General features: G+C 41.8%; 2 protein-coding genes across 2 annotated transcripts; both read right to left on the reverse strand.

Annotated features, from left to right (window-relative positions):
* Positions 1 to 432: 432 nt before the first annotated feature.
* On the reverse strand, positions 433 to 2,464 carry LOC102714954 (E3 ubiquitin-protein ligase WAV3-like). Its single transcript, XM_015841808.2, has one exon. The coding sequence runs from the start codon at positions 2,449 to 2,451 to the stop codon at positions 640 to 642; it is 1,812 nt and encodes a 603-aa protein (XP_015697294.2). The 5' UTR covers positions 2,452 to 2,464; the 3' UTR covers positions 433 to 639.
* A 1,902-nt stretch (positions 2,465 to 4,366) lies between these two features.
* Positions 4,367 to 9,725, reverse strand: LOC102715240 (WD repeat-containing protein WDS homolog). The gene is made up of 4 exons (XM_015841910.1): positions 8,661 to 9,725; positions 7,841 to 7,942; positions 5,537 to 6,181; positions 4,367 to 4,855 (listed from the first exon to the last, which is right to left on the reverse strand). The coding sequence occupies exons 1-4, from the start codon at positions 9,345 to 9,347 to the stop codon at positions 4,673 to 4,675; spliced, it is 1,617 nt and encodes a 538-aa protein (XP_015697396.1). The 5' UTR covers positions 9,348 to 9,725; the 3' UTR covers positions 4,367 to 4,672.
* Positions 9,726 to 15,522: the final 5,797 nt, after the last annotated feature.

Raw genomic sequence — 15,522 nt, forward strand, 5'->3', positions numbered from 1 at the left:
TCAAATCCAACCAATACAATCCAAACTGACATCCAACCCATTACACCCAAACAAATCCAACCCACTGACAGGCCTAGCCCTGACCCTGCGGAGAAAATTACCTTCCCTAACCATTCCACTATTTTGCAAGGGAAATAGTTAAAATCCTCATAAAACCATGTCAAGTGACTCAAATCTCTCTCTTTTTTGCCAAATAGAATTGCCAATTTTATCACTTGACAGGGAGAAATACATTGATTTCTCGTTGGGGCGTGGAAGAAATACCACGATTGTTTCGCTTGTGCATCTGCTTAAAAAAAATAACTTTAAAACTTAATTCTGCAATTAATTTTATGGTTTTTTACCATGATTTATTTTACATAATTTGTTTTTAAATCATAACAGACACGCATATAAAAGTTATACGCACAATTGTTTTTTAAATCAGTTGTTTCGTTTATTCCTGCGATAAGCAACAAAATTGGTGCAACACACCGGAAACATTTTCTGGTTGCAAATTGCAATGTTTTGATATGAGCAAAATGGTCAAGTGTAATTCCAGCGATCAACGGAGGACGCAGGGAGGGGAGGGGGGGTTCATCAGTTCCAGCTTCTTCCCCTCTCCCGGTCGCGCTGGTGATGGTGGTGCTGCGGCTGCGGCTACGGCCGCGTCAGCTCTCGCGACCGCCGCGACCGGTCGAGCATGTCCAGCATCGCCGGCGTCACGTACGACACGGTGATCCCCGTCGGGAGCGGCGACCGCCGGAGCTCGCCGGACATCTGCCTCGACGTGGCCCGCTGCTGCGCGTGCGAGCTCAGCCCGGCGAGCACGTAGGCGCGCCCGGACAGCTCGTACTGCCGCCGGTCCGCCACGCGGGCGCGCATCTCCCGCAGCTCCCCCGACAGCGCCGCGCACATGGCGTCCCCCGCGCGCGCCGCCGCGGAGCGCGCCACCGCGCGCTGCCTGCTCCGGAGGATCTCCGCCGCCTCCGCGTACGCGCCGCGCTCGGCGGCCGCCCGCGCCAGAGCGATGTCGTCGATCGCCTCCACCCGGACCAGCTCCCGGTCGACCTCCACGGAGCGCTCGGCGACGCCGGCCTCCGCCCGCGACGGCCTGTCCACCACCGCCTCCTCGTCGCCGGCCACGCTCGTGGTCCGTCCGGTCTCCATGTCTCGGTAAGAGCAGCTCACTTCGACCAGGCGGGTGGCGTCGTCCCATGCCTCAGCTCTGGGGACGATGACGAACAGCAAGAAGCTCCTCTCCTCGTCGGCGTAGAGCTCGCCGACGTGAACCGTGGCGGCTCGGCCGTCCTCGTCGATGTGGCTCTTGTAGTTGCCGGACTTGATCGCCGTGACGCGCACGCCTGTGTCCACGCACGCGACGTCGAGGCGGAGCTCCTGCACAGCGACGGAGAGGAGGCCACCGATGCACTGAGCGAACCCGTCCTGGATTGCCGCCTCGTTCTCGATGAAGGAGAACGTCCCGCCGGTGACCTCGGCGATGGTGTGCATCGCCGCCGCGTCGTGGTCCTTCCCGAAGCCGAACGTGTGAACCGGCGGGGACCGGCCGCCGTCCTCGGTGCGCACGAAGGACGGCGGCACGAGCGCGTCGTAGTTGGCGTCGCGGTCGTAGCCCCCGCGCGCCGGCACGGTGTACGTGTCCTGGCCGTCGGAGAGGAGGATGACGCTCTCGACGGCGTTCCGGTACAGGCGCTCATCGAGCACCTTGGCAGCCTTGTGGAGCGCCGCCCCGATGTTTGTGCCGCCGCGCGCCGAGAGGGACTCCACGGCGCGCTTCGCGTGCGCCTTCCCGCCGTCCGTCATGCGCGTCAGCCGCATCAGGCGGCTCGAGCCGGAGGAGAAGGAGATGACGCAGAGGCGGTCGCCGGGGCCGAGGTTATCGATGACGAACCCCATCGCCTGCTTCAGCAGCACCAGCTTGTTCCCCACCATGCTCCCGCTCACATCGAGCACGGTCACTAGGTCGAGCGGCGCTCGCGGCGCCTCGGCGGCGGCGGCGGCGGCGCCACCCCCGGAAGGAGCCCTGGCGTGAACGAGCACGGCGAAGTCCTCCCGGGACACATCCCTCGCGACGGCCGAGTGCTCGCAGTGCGTCGCGAGCGCCACCGGCGACCCACCATCCGACGCCACACTCGCCGCCCCGACGCGCTTCCGCTCCCCGAGACGCCTCGGCGCCCGGACCAGCGGCTCGTCGTCGTCGAACACCCGTGGCTCCACAGGCCTAAAGAACGGCTGTGCCACCGACGCGCCCGCCGGCGCCGGTGCGTCCTTGCCGCGGAACGACGGGAACTCGCGCCACCGCGTGTGGCAGAGCGGGCAGGCGATGCGCCCGCGCGCGACGCTGCCGGAGATGCAGCTAAAGTGGAACTGGTGGTCGCACTCCGCCGTGAACACGGCCTCGCCGCGGCGGCGCATGTCGCCATGGCAGATGCCGCACGAGCTGCTCTCCATCCTTGACCAAACCGCGCGCTGTGCGCGGCGACGCCGACGATGGCATCTGATGATATTTCGACCAAGTTTTCAATTATTTTATGTGCTGTTGACTTAGTCGTCGGAATCGCGTTCACGTACGCGTTGGACATGTTTTTTAGGGTCGTAAACAAGTCATCGGTTTCTGCGAATTAGTCCCGAACCATCGATTTGATGCTGTTTTATAATAATCGTGTTTTTATCGTTAATGAATCGTGTTTTTATCGTTAATGAATCGTGTTTTTATCGTTAATAATCATTAGTTTCACCATTTCGCTTATAAACTATGATTTAAATTCTTAATGTTATATTTAAGGTTAATTTTATAGTCTTTTATCATAATTTATTTTAGTCTGTTTTATATCATTAAAAACACTTATATAAAAGTTTTATTTATAAATTATTTTTTGAACGCAAATATATTATTTTGTTTTTTAAGTAAAATAAATAAATAAATAAAAAGGGCGTGTTTTGGTTGACTAGTCAAGTGGATCTGATTTAGCTGGAGTATGATAATGTGTTTTACAGGTCCGGTGTGTTTTATTGAGCTGTCAGTCACTGTTTACTCAACATCCATGGATGCTCAGAAAGTCAAGCAACTGCAGGCAATAGGTGAATGCTTGTAGAAGCTGGAATTAGGGGTTATTTATCCATACAAAAGGGTAATTTATTATCGATCTTTTACTCCCCCCCCCTCTCTCTATTAAATGACCTGTGGTGTTTCTTTCAACATGCACTATTTTTTGTAATTCTAGAATTTTACTTACACGCATCTCAACATCATAACTGGTGCATTTTTTAATAATTTATACAATACATCATTTAATTTATATTATAAAATATTTTGTCTCTAATTAGAATCATTTGAAGCTATAAATATGCTTTATATATTAACCAAATTCATTAGCATCCATACAAAATTAGAGTGGACCAAAACATATTATACTATGAAATATGTCATAATTTGTTAACTTTTTACTACCTCCGTTTAATATCGTAAGATTTTCTAAACTTATCTAAATTCATCAATTGACGAACGTATATAATATATATATATATATATATATATATGTCTAGATTCATTAGCATATATGTGAATCTAGGTAAGGCTGGAAAGTATTATATTATGAAATGGAGGGAGTATGAGTTAATTTATTCGTTTGTACTGCCTATAAATAGATATTAAAAAATAGATAATCCATCAATTTCAACCATCTGAAATAATTTGAAGAATTCAAAATGTTATAGTACAATTTATAATGTCATGTGCAATTGTACCAAGTACTCTTTATTTAGAAACAAAGCAAGAAAAAATCTTCGTTGAAATTCCTGGCTGCCAGCTCTCTAGGACGTAAGTTGCTGCCATGTCTATTTTCATCACACCTTTGAAAGCTGTCATTGCTTCCGTTGTTGCAAGCCTGCAATTGGCATGGCAGGCGACAGCATGGAGCCAGAGTTTGCAAAGCCGTAGCTGGCAAACAAAACTAAAGTACCTTGAGGACAACAATTCCCAGTGCAGCTGCTTCAGCATTTTCTTCAAGTTACATGAAGCATTTCAATTCCCAAACCAAAATACAAGCATTGTTGTGACCAAAAACACATAAGAGTGATTGTGTAGCTTATTTAGGAAAAAGGTTAAACAGCATATTTACTAATAAAAAATATTTTATAAATAAAAAGTGTATATATATATATATATATATATGTAATCTTAGCAGTCTAAAAGGCAAGACTGAAAAATATACTACGATAAAAAAATACCCCCAAAATTTACTTCAAAATTAAGGTTAAAATTAAAATTTTAGCTTATAAACGTAATCAGAAGAAAAAGATGATGCTAATAATTGGAAACAAGTTCATGAACACTGAAACACTAAAACTACAGGAGCAAGAGGAATCCAGTCATCCAGACATATCAATACCAATGAGTACCAACTTCATAAAATATACAGTACCGAGTTCTGATGCATCTGTGATTCTTTACAGAGGGAACGAGCAAAACTTTTATCGGTACCAGGCATAATACATGTACTATACTACTGCTACCTCTGGGCCTCTGCCTGTTCAAAGTTTGCCTCTGAAGTAGCTAAAAAAGGTCCACGGGAAAAATTCTCAGCTGCTCTGTGCACACTACACTACTACATCCAAAATGTACAACTATACATTTTACAGGGAAATCATACAAAACTTCAGCGTCAAGCCGTCAACCATGGGCGATGCACCGATATGAACCTTTGTTCGCTAGCCAAATCCGAACTGTGCGGTCATCACTTGCAGAAGCCAGCATGTGTGGCCTAGCAGGGTTCCAGCTCACACAATTTACAGTAAGTGAATGGCCGTATAAAACCTTTATTGGTGTCTCCAGGTGTCTATTCCAAATGTAGACCTGCTCATGATTTTTACACATCAACAAGATGGAAAAAAGCTTGACAAGAGCAGCAATCCATGTATTAGCTATTTCGGTTTAATTTGTAGTCATATTCAGAGTATGACATTGTATCTCATAGTCCTGTAAATAGTGTTCGACAACAGGAGATCTGAGCTTTAGTACAATTGTTCACAGAATCATGTATATTGATAGTGCCAAATAATGTGAATTATGTGCTTCCATTAGCTAATGTCAATTAAACACACTGGAATTGACAAGAGCAAATATATTTCTCAGATAAATTGACGATTGCAAACCAAATTATGCCAGTCAACCTAGTAGGATCTTCAGCACTATTGATATTTCAGTTAAGCCATAAGTCAATGTAAGGCCTGGCGCCATGTTATAGAGTAATGTGGACATTGTCAGTGAAACTGCAATGTGTACATTATTTCCCACCTTGCGAGAGCACCAGGAGGCAGGAGCCAAGTAGCAAGGTGCTGCTGCTAATATGTCACCCTGCTACTCTACGCTAATACGTGTCACCCCTTACTCTATTATCGATGTACAGGCATGCTTGGGTGGGTAGTTCTGTTGCATATGCATATATAATTATATGATATATGAAAGAATTAAGGGGAGAGGTGCTGGCTAAGATTTTTGCCAAATGCAATGTCAAATTCCAGAAGAATGCTATACCTGGGAATCCTCACTGCCGCTAGCAATGAACATAGAATTTGATCCACCAAAGCAAGATCTAATCACAAACTTTAATTGCTTGTGTCCCTTGAATTTATCTGGCACAGTATTACTTTCACTGATTTTCCACAAATGAATTTCCTGGCTGTTAAGGTTGACGATCAGTGAATGCCCATCACCCGATAGAGAAAGCGATGAAATCGTTTGCTGCTCACGTATTTTCCATTCCCGTCCCTTTGGAAGTTCTCGAATCCAAATTTCACTGGAACATACACAGATAAGATGTTTGCTATCAGGAGTCACAGCTATATCACTGACTTTGGGTATTCTATCTCCAACCCATGCTTCCAGTTCTTGACCTTCTAGGTCACAGGTGAAGATCCTATTTGGAGAACTGTCAGGCTCACAGCTGGCACACACTATTTTCTCCGAATTAGGAAACCAAGCACATGAATTGATAATATGGTCCACTGAGCTGCTAAATTTAAGACTACATTCACCAGTAGCAACATTCCACAGTTTTACTGATTCCCCATTACCACAAGTGAGCAGCATTCTGTCATTCGGACTCCAGGCAACAAAAGAAATTGGATTTTTGTGACCCTCAAGACAGTGTTTCTTGGTTAGTGTATCATCCTCTTCCACCTAAAATCATCTTTGGAGGTTAGTCATGAGTCATGATGACAAGAATGTGGAGTTGTAAAGCAAGTAAAGAAATTAATTTGAAACATCAAACCTGGGTTTCCACTTGCCAATAAGAAACAGGAAAAAAAAAGAGAAGGAAGAAAAAATTGCTTTTAGCAAAAAGGTAGTAAAATAATCCATATCATCTGTCATCTGTTATAACTTTAGAGCAGCTGTAAAACCTCACCACAGAAGTTCCTTACTAATAACAAATGGACTTTCCAATTCACATACTTAAAGCATATGATCTCCATCTAGCCTAGAATATGATGCATCAATGACTACTATAAGAAATTAACGACATTTTTAGGCATGTACCACATCTTCGAATGTGTACACGAGACTATACAGTGTCATCAATTTGTTGACTAAGAAGTTCAAACAAGTTCTGCATGCGCATGACATACAAATGAAGACCAGTATATATGGCCTTTCATGAGTCTTGTTAATAAACTTTTCTATGGACTTAAGTTGTAAGCGGACATTGGCAGGAAATACAACTTTAAGGATATTATTATCAATTACTATGAAATATCTGTTTGAAATGATAGAAATGAGACCAAGATCTCACATAAGAAGCATGAACTTCCCAGGCTAAGGATTTGTACCAATCACTATTTGGTGGAATGTTCCCATCTTCCTACCATTGGAACAAAATTGGAAGAGAGGGTGGCAATTAACAATCTGAAGAGAGGTATTATGGTAATATGCCTGAGACAACCATACGATGAATCATGTGCAATGTGGTATTTTGGACAGTTCCTAAGAAGGGAATCAAAGTATGAACCAAAAGCATACCCCTATTCTGCTTTTTGGACATTTACACAGTATCCAGTATTTAACATTCACATCAAATTTTTGTGGTAACATTTTAAAAAAATGAAGTGATAACTACAACAGTGTCTGTTTCACCGGGGAAAAATAGTTCCGTGCATTAGTGGACAGAGTTTAAAAGGTATGATTGCAAATACAGTATAGAAGTCGCATACTTTTTGTAAAATATCTTATATGCCACTAGAAATTTGTGTTTCCTTCCATGACACTAAGTTTCAAGGCTTATCCCTTTTGTACAACTCCTGTTAGATCTGTTAGTTTCAGCTGCCATTAAGTCATTGGAAGCTGTCAGATGTTTTTCCCAAAAAACAGTCATACCTCAGTCAATAGTTGCTGGCCCACGTTATTGGAAACTTCAAGCTTCTTCTTTCCCCTATTCCTCCTCCAATGGTGGAGAGGGGACAGAGCTTCCATGGAGGTACAAAAGAAGATTAGCAGCAACAGGAATTGGGAAGTCTACATCAGACTTCAGAACAAGGCTAAGACTGAGGGATGCTGTATCTGCTAATCACTAAATCATGCTTGTTTTGTTTTCCAATAGCTTTCCCTATGTGACTTAAACCAAATGAGGGCAATGGGTATTATGCGGAGTTCATGCTATGTTTCCATGAAGTTAGTCTAAATGTTGTGGTCCAGAACTGGGTAAAATTACAAGATATTTTATATATTAGCAATGAGTTTACTTATAACTATCAAAGTTAATAAGACCAAGATGTAAAGTCATTTGCTGAAACAACACCAGCACAAAGCTTTATTACACAGCTGCTTTGGTACGCAAAAGAATACCTTCCATATGATGGCCGTGCAATCACTTGAAGATGATGCCAGGTAGTTTCCATCATTTGAGAACCTTACAAACCAAACTTCATTGTTATGACCACATAATATCTGCAAACAGGCATGGATGTGTCAAATATCCATCTTCGCATTATAGTCCCTGCCCCCAAGCATGAAACTTGTCTAGTCCTATAGATCCCTGAAAGAATACATAAATGAGTGTACCTGAATAGCAATCCCCTTTTGACTAAAAAGGAATCTAAGAACAATATAACATTACTTCTATTAGTTTTGAATTGTCTCAAACCATGCTCAGTTCATTTAAAATATAACATTAGTTGAAAAATAAAAAATCTACAGAAGACCTATGTACAGGCAGATGAAACACGGTTTTTAAGCATAGTAGAAAAGTTAAAGTTTACACTGTGCTGTTTGCAGTGTTTTTATTTTTCAAAACAAAACGCAGATGTCAAGTGCAAAGATTCTTAAATAATCCAAAACCCTGCCTCACTAGGGCATGAGAATATGCAGTACTTTTGAAGAGTAGTGTTTCCTATTAGCATGGTAATTTTATGCTTCCAATACTGGCACAGAAAGGAGCAAAGCTGCATATATATTGAACAAAATTACAGAAGATATTCCAGTTATTGAGATAGATAACATACAGAACTACTTTCTGAAAACTAGTCATAACATGTCCCAGTATCCAAAATGTACATTGCTGGCTCTAGTTTTTGAAATTCCTTGATTTCACATTCTTATAAACCTTCTCACTGAGGTAGTCGTACAAAACTGGAGTACAAACCAATATTTTTTTTTAAACTCGCACCTGCGAACATTTCGAAGGAATCTGTTCTTCAGGGCACTTATGATCCTCAAATAGAGTGATCTCATCCGGCGAGTTGTGATATACACAGGAGGAAACCTGCTGGATAACCGCATTCTCCACCAGAAGCTCAAGCCGACCGCTTGGCACATGGAACCATGGCGGGAAAGCATCAACCAGATCCAAGAAAAGCCCAATCCTCCACCCGACCACAGCATCGGGCGCGACCGCCCCCTCGCACGAGATCATTGCGCGTGCCAGCCAGTGCACGCACTCCCGGTCAATGACGAGAGGGGCGATCCGGCGCCAGAGCACCTCCCTCGCACGCGGCAGCCCAGCATCGCCGATCCCCAGAAGCTCCAAGAAGCACCCTCTCCACACCAGGAACTCCGCGGCCGCACGGTCCCCGTCCCCGAGGCCCGCGACGGAGCGAATCGTCGCCACGCACGCGTCCCACCGGCCAGACATTACGTCGAACAGGAGGCGGTCGTGCTCCGGCGGGTACAGCGGCACGCCGGACTCCGCCTCCAGCGCCGCCGCCGCCTTCCGGTACCCGAGCGAGTAGAGCGACTGCGCGATGACGCGCACCAGCTCCTCGCGGTCCACGAGCCCCCGCTCGCCGAGCCGGCGCCCGGCCGGCCCGCTCTGTGCCTCGCCACGGGAAGAGACAGAGCTCGCGGCCATGTCCATGGATCGCCAGCTTGAGGAATCTCACACCCCAAGCAGCCGCCAAAAACCCCACACTAAAAAATCCAAGCCTAAACCCAACAAAAGCCCCAATTTTTCGAGCGCAATACGCGGATCAATCAAAAAAAAGTAACAAAAAAGACACAAAATTTCCCCTCTCCAAAAACGAACTCAACCAAAAAAAACATCCACCTCGAAAACGATCAAAATCCCCACGCACTAACCGACACAAAACGACAGCGAAAGCTCCAAAATCCACAAAATTTATCGGATAATTCGAGCGAATTTGTGGGTGGCGGTGTGGATTCACACATTTACAAATGATCCGATCAAAAATTGAGGCGCTACGGGCTTCTCCCCCTCCGGATCTGTCCGGGCAAATCTGTGGGCGGAAAAAAGTTAGAATTTTTTTGGGGACGAGACGCACGGCTTCTGTATGCGCTGGAGCCATCGTGGCCGTCCGTTGGATGCTGGGGATTGAATCCGAGCCGTCGGAGATCTCGTGGACTAGGATAGGATCAGCGTTGCTGTCTTCTTCTGCTCACTGTAGCAGGTGGTGATAAGACCGGGAATCTGGTGTCTAGAATGTTCGGAGAAGATGCAGTTCAGCCAGTGATTTTGGATATTTTTGGCATGCTTTCTCAAGTTGGTTTAGAGCACGGCTATTAAGTCGATATAAGATGTTTTTAGTCTCTCTTAGCTCACTCATATACTTTCTCCTCGTAACGTAAGACTTTTTTCATTGTCTAGATTCATATGGATGCTAATGAATCTAGACACGTATATAAATTATATACATTCATCAATGAATAAATTTAGCCAAGTTTAGAAAGTCTTATAATATAAAACGGAGGTAGTAGTAGTTAGTTATTTATCATTAATATATGACCTACTTATCTCTTTCACAGAAAATTTCTTAGTTCTTGTGTCTAAGCTAGCTATAATCTTATAACTCGTTCTCCTCTCTCTACTCTTCTTTCTCCTTCATCTCAGCATTTAGTCGGTTTCCTCTCTCTACTCTTCTTTTTCCTTCATCTCAGCATTTAGTCGACTTACTGTCTATTATATTTGCTCTTAAGGGTTGGTTTAGCTTGGTTCTAACGGTTACTTTTTGATCGAAGGGCCTGACCATACAAGTTCTTAAGGATGCATTCGTTTGGACTATTCTGAAACTTTTCTCCTCCCTCGCAGGTAAAACCGAGTGACTTATATTAGTTTATGATAATATTCTTTTTAAAATAAGTGCAGATCCCTACTAATTACGTTTATTTTAGGACGAAGATAGTATTAGGTAAAAAAATTATAAAAGCAATTTTCATAAAGAAAACTTTTACAAAAATGATAGCTTAAGCAATTAAGTAAACATGGGCATGAAAATCGAGAGGAGAAGTTAAAACCGATACAAACAAACCAGGACTAAAACCACTTAATATCTCATAATTAGGATGACAGTATATAAATACTTTAGCGTTATAGATGAAGTCATTGTAATGCAGTGATAAGATGGTGTAGTCATGAACACATGACTCACATGACATAGGATTTAAATCCCGATGACATAATTATGTAAGTTAGATTTATCAAAATATTGGTATTATTATATTAAATTTTTGCAAGGCTAATTGGCAAAGTGCTCACCAAATTTTCCATAACAGGGTTATGTAGAAACTCCAGACATATTTTTCAATTTAATACAACTCTATATGACTCCACAACAGCAAAAAAAACCGGCATTATTCAACTGAAAAAGTTTAGGCATCAAACAATATGCTGGAACCCTTTTATACAATCAAGCAACTAAGATGTGTTTGGTTTCAGGGATGGGATGGGTTGGGACAGATCCAATCCATTTTTGACCCTGTTTGGTTGATGGATGGGTGGATGGGTTAAACCCAGGAGAGGAATATTTCTCCTAGATCTAGGTCCAACTCAGCCCATCAAAACGGTGGGACGAATCCGTCCCAGGACAACCACGACGTACAGAGGGGTGTTCATTTTATTTATTAAATTTATTTAAAATATATTACTTATATAAATATACATTCAATTACTTTAGTTTATTCATATATTAATCCTAGTATTTAATATTTTATTTTGGATGTGTAACCTGCTTTATCCCATCAAAGGACAGGTCCAACCCATCCTAATAGATCGTTACTTTTCATCAGGAACTGCTGATTAAACTAGATCTGCAGTACGGTGTTGAAGTGGCGCTCTACGGATGTTTGATGTGTGTTCATGTACATGATCTGCAATAGCGTGGAAACCATTTTCCTTTACCAGAGATCAAGCAGGCATTTATAAATTTGTCACTAGGTTTTCTATTTTACGATAATGACATTCAAATGGGAGTTTGGTGTTTTTTTTAATTTTTAGCACCAGTTTATACCAACAATTCAAATGGGAGTTTGGTGAAAATTTTACAATTGCACGTATGTACAAATTTATCACTATTTTTTATTTTACAACGATGTCATTCAAATAGGAGTTTTGTGTTATTTTTATAACTTTATAGTGCTAACTTTATAGTGCCAATTTTATAATAACAGTTAAGTCGGTCATAATTTTGCAATTGCCCAAGACCAAATGTCTTCTGGACGACAATTTTGCAATTTTATTTGCTTTTAGATAGTATTCATATGTATGTGACTTTTTCCATATAGGATTTAGTATAGAGTACTCCATCCAAGATAAGTACATGCCTATAAGTATCACATATCTATAACATTGACAGATATATTTTTAAGTACTAAAAGTGAGCATCATAGAATCAAACTTAGGTCAGGTGAATCTCGCAGCTTTTGTACCACTATACCACATGAATGTTTTCATGGGACTATAATTGTATCAATTACAGAGAGTCTCTGTCATAAAGACAGCAAGCTAAAGCAGTGTTCGGTAGGAAAAACCCTTATATTTTAGCTTTTGTTTAAAATTATAAACCAAAATTTGAATTTCCAGTTAGAGTTGATTTTGATATTTTCTCATCATAGTTTATTTTCAGTTTTTATATTGTTATGAACACATATATAAAAGTTATTTTCATAAATTATTTTTTATTTGTAAGTATGTCATTTGGTTTTTCCTTAAAAAGCCAAAAGATGACCCCCTCTCTCATGTTTTTCGTATGGCTAAACTATATATATTAAAAAATCAATAGAAAAAATGTTCTGAAATATATTTTAATATAACTTTAAGTTAAAATAAATGATACAAACTTATCATGTAATTATTGCTCACCTCATTTTACGTATCTCTTTTCTCTTTTCGAAGAAGCGTTAACTTCCTTGTCGAACTCTGTTAACCAGTACCTCATCTTTTTATTTATGTTTATGTTTATAAGCTAAAATTTAAACTTAAGGTTAAAGTTGATTTTAGGATTTTGCTTATCGTAGTTTAGTAATTTATTTTTCAGTCTTCACTCTTAGATCGCTAAGACACATAAATAAAAATATTATTCATAGATCATTTTTGTTTGCAAATATAAAGTTTGGTTTTTCCCCCATAGAAGTAAACAAAAAGAACAGGAGATATTCTATGTTGTCCTACCCGATGCATAAGACATTGAGCAGAATATTAGTTATATTTTTGACTGGTAGCAAGAATATTAGTCCTCTCTGAAATGTTGTACCAGAAGACATCCGGTAGTCTTATGTCTTGGTTTCTGTCACTTGTCTCAACCCCTCTCTCTCTCTCTTAATCCAATGTTATCTATCCATCACAATGTACTAGTGATGAGCCTTTTTTTTCTTTTCCCTTCCAACACACGCGTCTTGAGATCGAGAAGCAAATGGCTTCCTGAAACTATCCTCTCTGCCGTAGTAATCCAGCCGTCTCAGGCACGCTGATCAATCAATCGATCAAATAAAACAAACAACAAATAAATCAGTCGGTCATCCAATCGGGAAGACGCTTGCTAGCGTGCGCGGAAACGTCGCGTGAGGCGCCGCGCTTTACCTCCCGGGGAGGCATCCAACCCGCTCCGTCCATTCCGCTCGATCCCCTCCGCGTTTCTCGTCACCGAACTGTCCAGTATGGCTTGCCCACCCTTCACACTCTGCACATCGGCACCCCCAATCTTTTTAATCGTAAATTTAGAGTTGATTTTAAGTTTTTTTATTAAGTTTATTTTTCAGTATTGGCTTTAGATCATTATAAATACGCATATAAAAGTTTTATTCGTAAATTATTTTTCGTTTTTAAATATGTCATTTGGAATCACCCCCATCAAAAACCGGTATCTATGAATTTCGTGAAAACCACAAAAAAACCAAGGAAAACAGATGAAATCTAGGCAAATATTGTAAAAAAAATTAATAATTTCAGTTAATTTCTTTTAACTTCACTGAAAACCGATCGATTTGGTCTGAAAAATCCGATTATCATTGGTTGCGTAAACGACAGCATCTCCAACTTCAGCAGCTAGCCCAGTGATCATCGGCCAGACACACTACTCCAGTTCGGAGTACAAGCAATCAAACAATCAATCGGGTTTAGTAATACAGACGGCTTAAGCAAGCCAAAGACACTGGCCTCTGCGAGCTGTCGTATCTGGTCATTTGGAACTCGCCCAAGATTCGCTCGAATTTTTTTATTTTTTAAATCTTTTTAAAAAATAATTTTATTACTAAACCTCCGAGAAAAATGTTTTCACCAACTGAACCTTTTGACTATGTCACCAACATTGGCGTGACCAAACAGCTTACCACGCCATTAACGGTGGCATGCCAACATTGTCTTTACCACGCCAAGTCACGCCGAAAAGGCTGCGTAACAGCGTTGTATTGCCACGCCAATATAGATGACGTGGCCAAAACGTTCAGATTTAAAATATTTTTCCTGGAGGTTTAGTAATAAAATTATTTTTTAGAAAGATTTAAAAAATAAAAAATTTCGACTCCCTCTTACGTTCTTCAGCAGTTCGGCCCCGTCTTTTCACAGTTAATTTATTTTAACTTTACTGAAAACCGATCGATTTGTGTTACCGATCGGGTCTGAAAAATCCGATTATCATTGGTTAGGTTATGTAATATGAAATATTATCTGATTTGTTAAAGCTATTTATTTGTGTAAACGATAGTATAGAATTAGCTACTACAAAAATTAAAAATATATTTTATAGAAGTAAAATGATGAACTTTTATGTGTATTTTTTAACAATGCAATGTTCAATAATTTAAAAAACATGTGTGTGAAATTGAGGAAAATCTGAGAATAACGTGCAGCTAGCCCACTGACCTTCGGCCAGATACACCAGTCCAGTTCGGAGTACGAGCAATCAAATAATGGACTACAAATTTATCACTAGTTTAAAATATTATTATAAAACTAAACCTATTAAAAAAACTATTATAACTGTAATTCGAGGGATATCCTTTTAATTTAAAAAACAAATAATAAAATTTTAAAAGTCCCGATAATTAATCGGGTTAGGTATAGACGTGTAGTAATACATACGTTTAAGCAAGCCAAAGACTTTGGCCACTGCGAGCCGTCGTATCTGGTCATTTGGAACTCGCCCGAGCCACCGTCCGACGATATTTTCTTCCATCACTCGTAGATAAGAGAGAGTGGATGGATGCAACGCGCATGTACACGAGAGTTCAGATTCAGATTCTAGAACATGCGACGACGAACGATGACGATGCTGCTAATTGCATTGCATGTGTCCCCTCCCTCTCCACGGGCGTCTTGCCACGCGGGCTGGGTGACAGGCTCATGCTCCTCCCAGAACCTTTCTCTGATCGATTGATTGGAATTCCATCGAAATCCATGGCTCTAACGAATGCAACGTGTTGCTGAGATATCTGAGTCTGGAGTACCATGATGAACGACGATCTGTGTCTGAATTGAGAAATTTGAGATACGGATTAGTCTTGGTACCATCCGTGCACCATAGCTTAATCATCCTGCTACTCGAATCAAATCTTCAGCGAGTGAACTCAATTTTTTAAGAGATTAATATCTTGCCAAAAAAAGTAATAACCAATAAAATCACTATAATTAAACTCTTGGAGTCACCGGGAGAGTAGGAAAAAGACGAGCTAACTAATTAACTTGACTACTCTCCCAGGCATGAGGAAACGGTTAAAAACGGTCACTCCCGCGAGACCAGCTCTCGCCCGTCCACGTGCCCCTATCCACACCCGCCGCGCTCTCCGACAATCCTGGCCGTCCA

This window comes from Oryza brachyantha, chromosome 10 (genome assembly GCF_000231095.2).
Source record: "Oryza brachyantha chromosome 10, ObraRS2, whole genome shotgun sequence".
NCBI classification, from domain to species: Eukaryota; Viridiplantae; Streptophyta; class Magnoliopsida; order Poales; family Poaceae; genus Oryza; species Oryza brachyantha.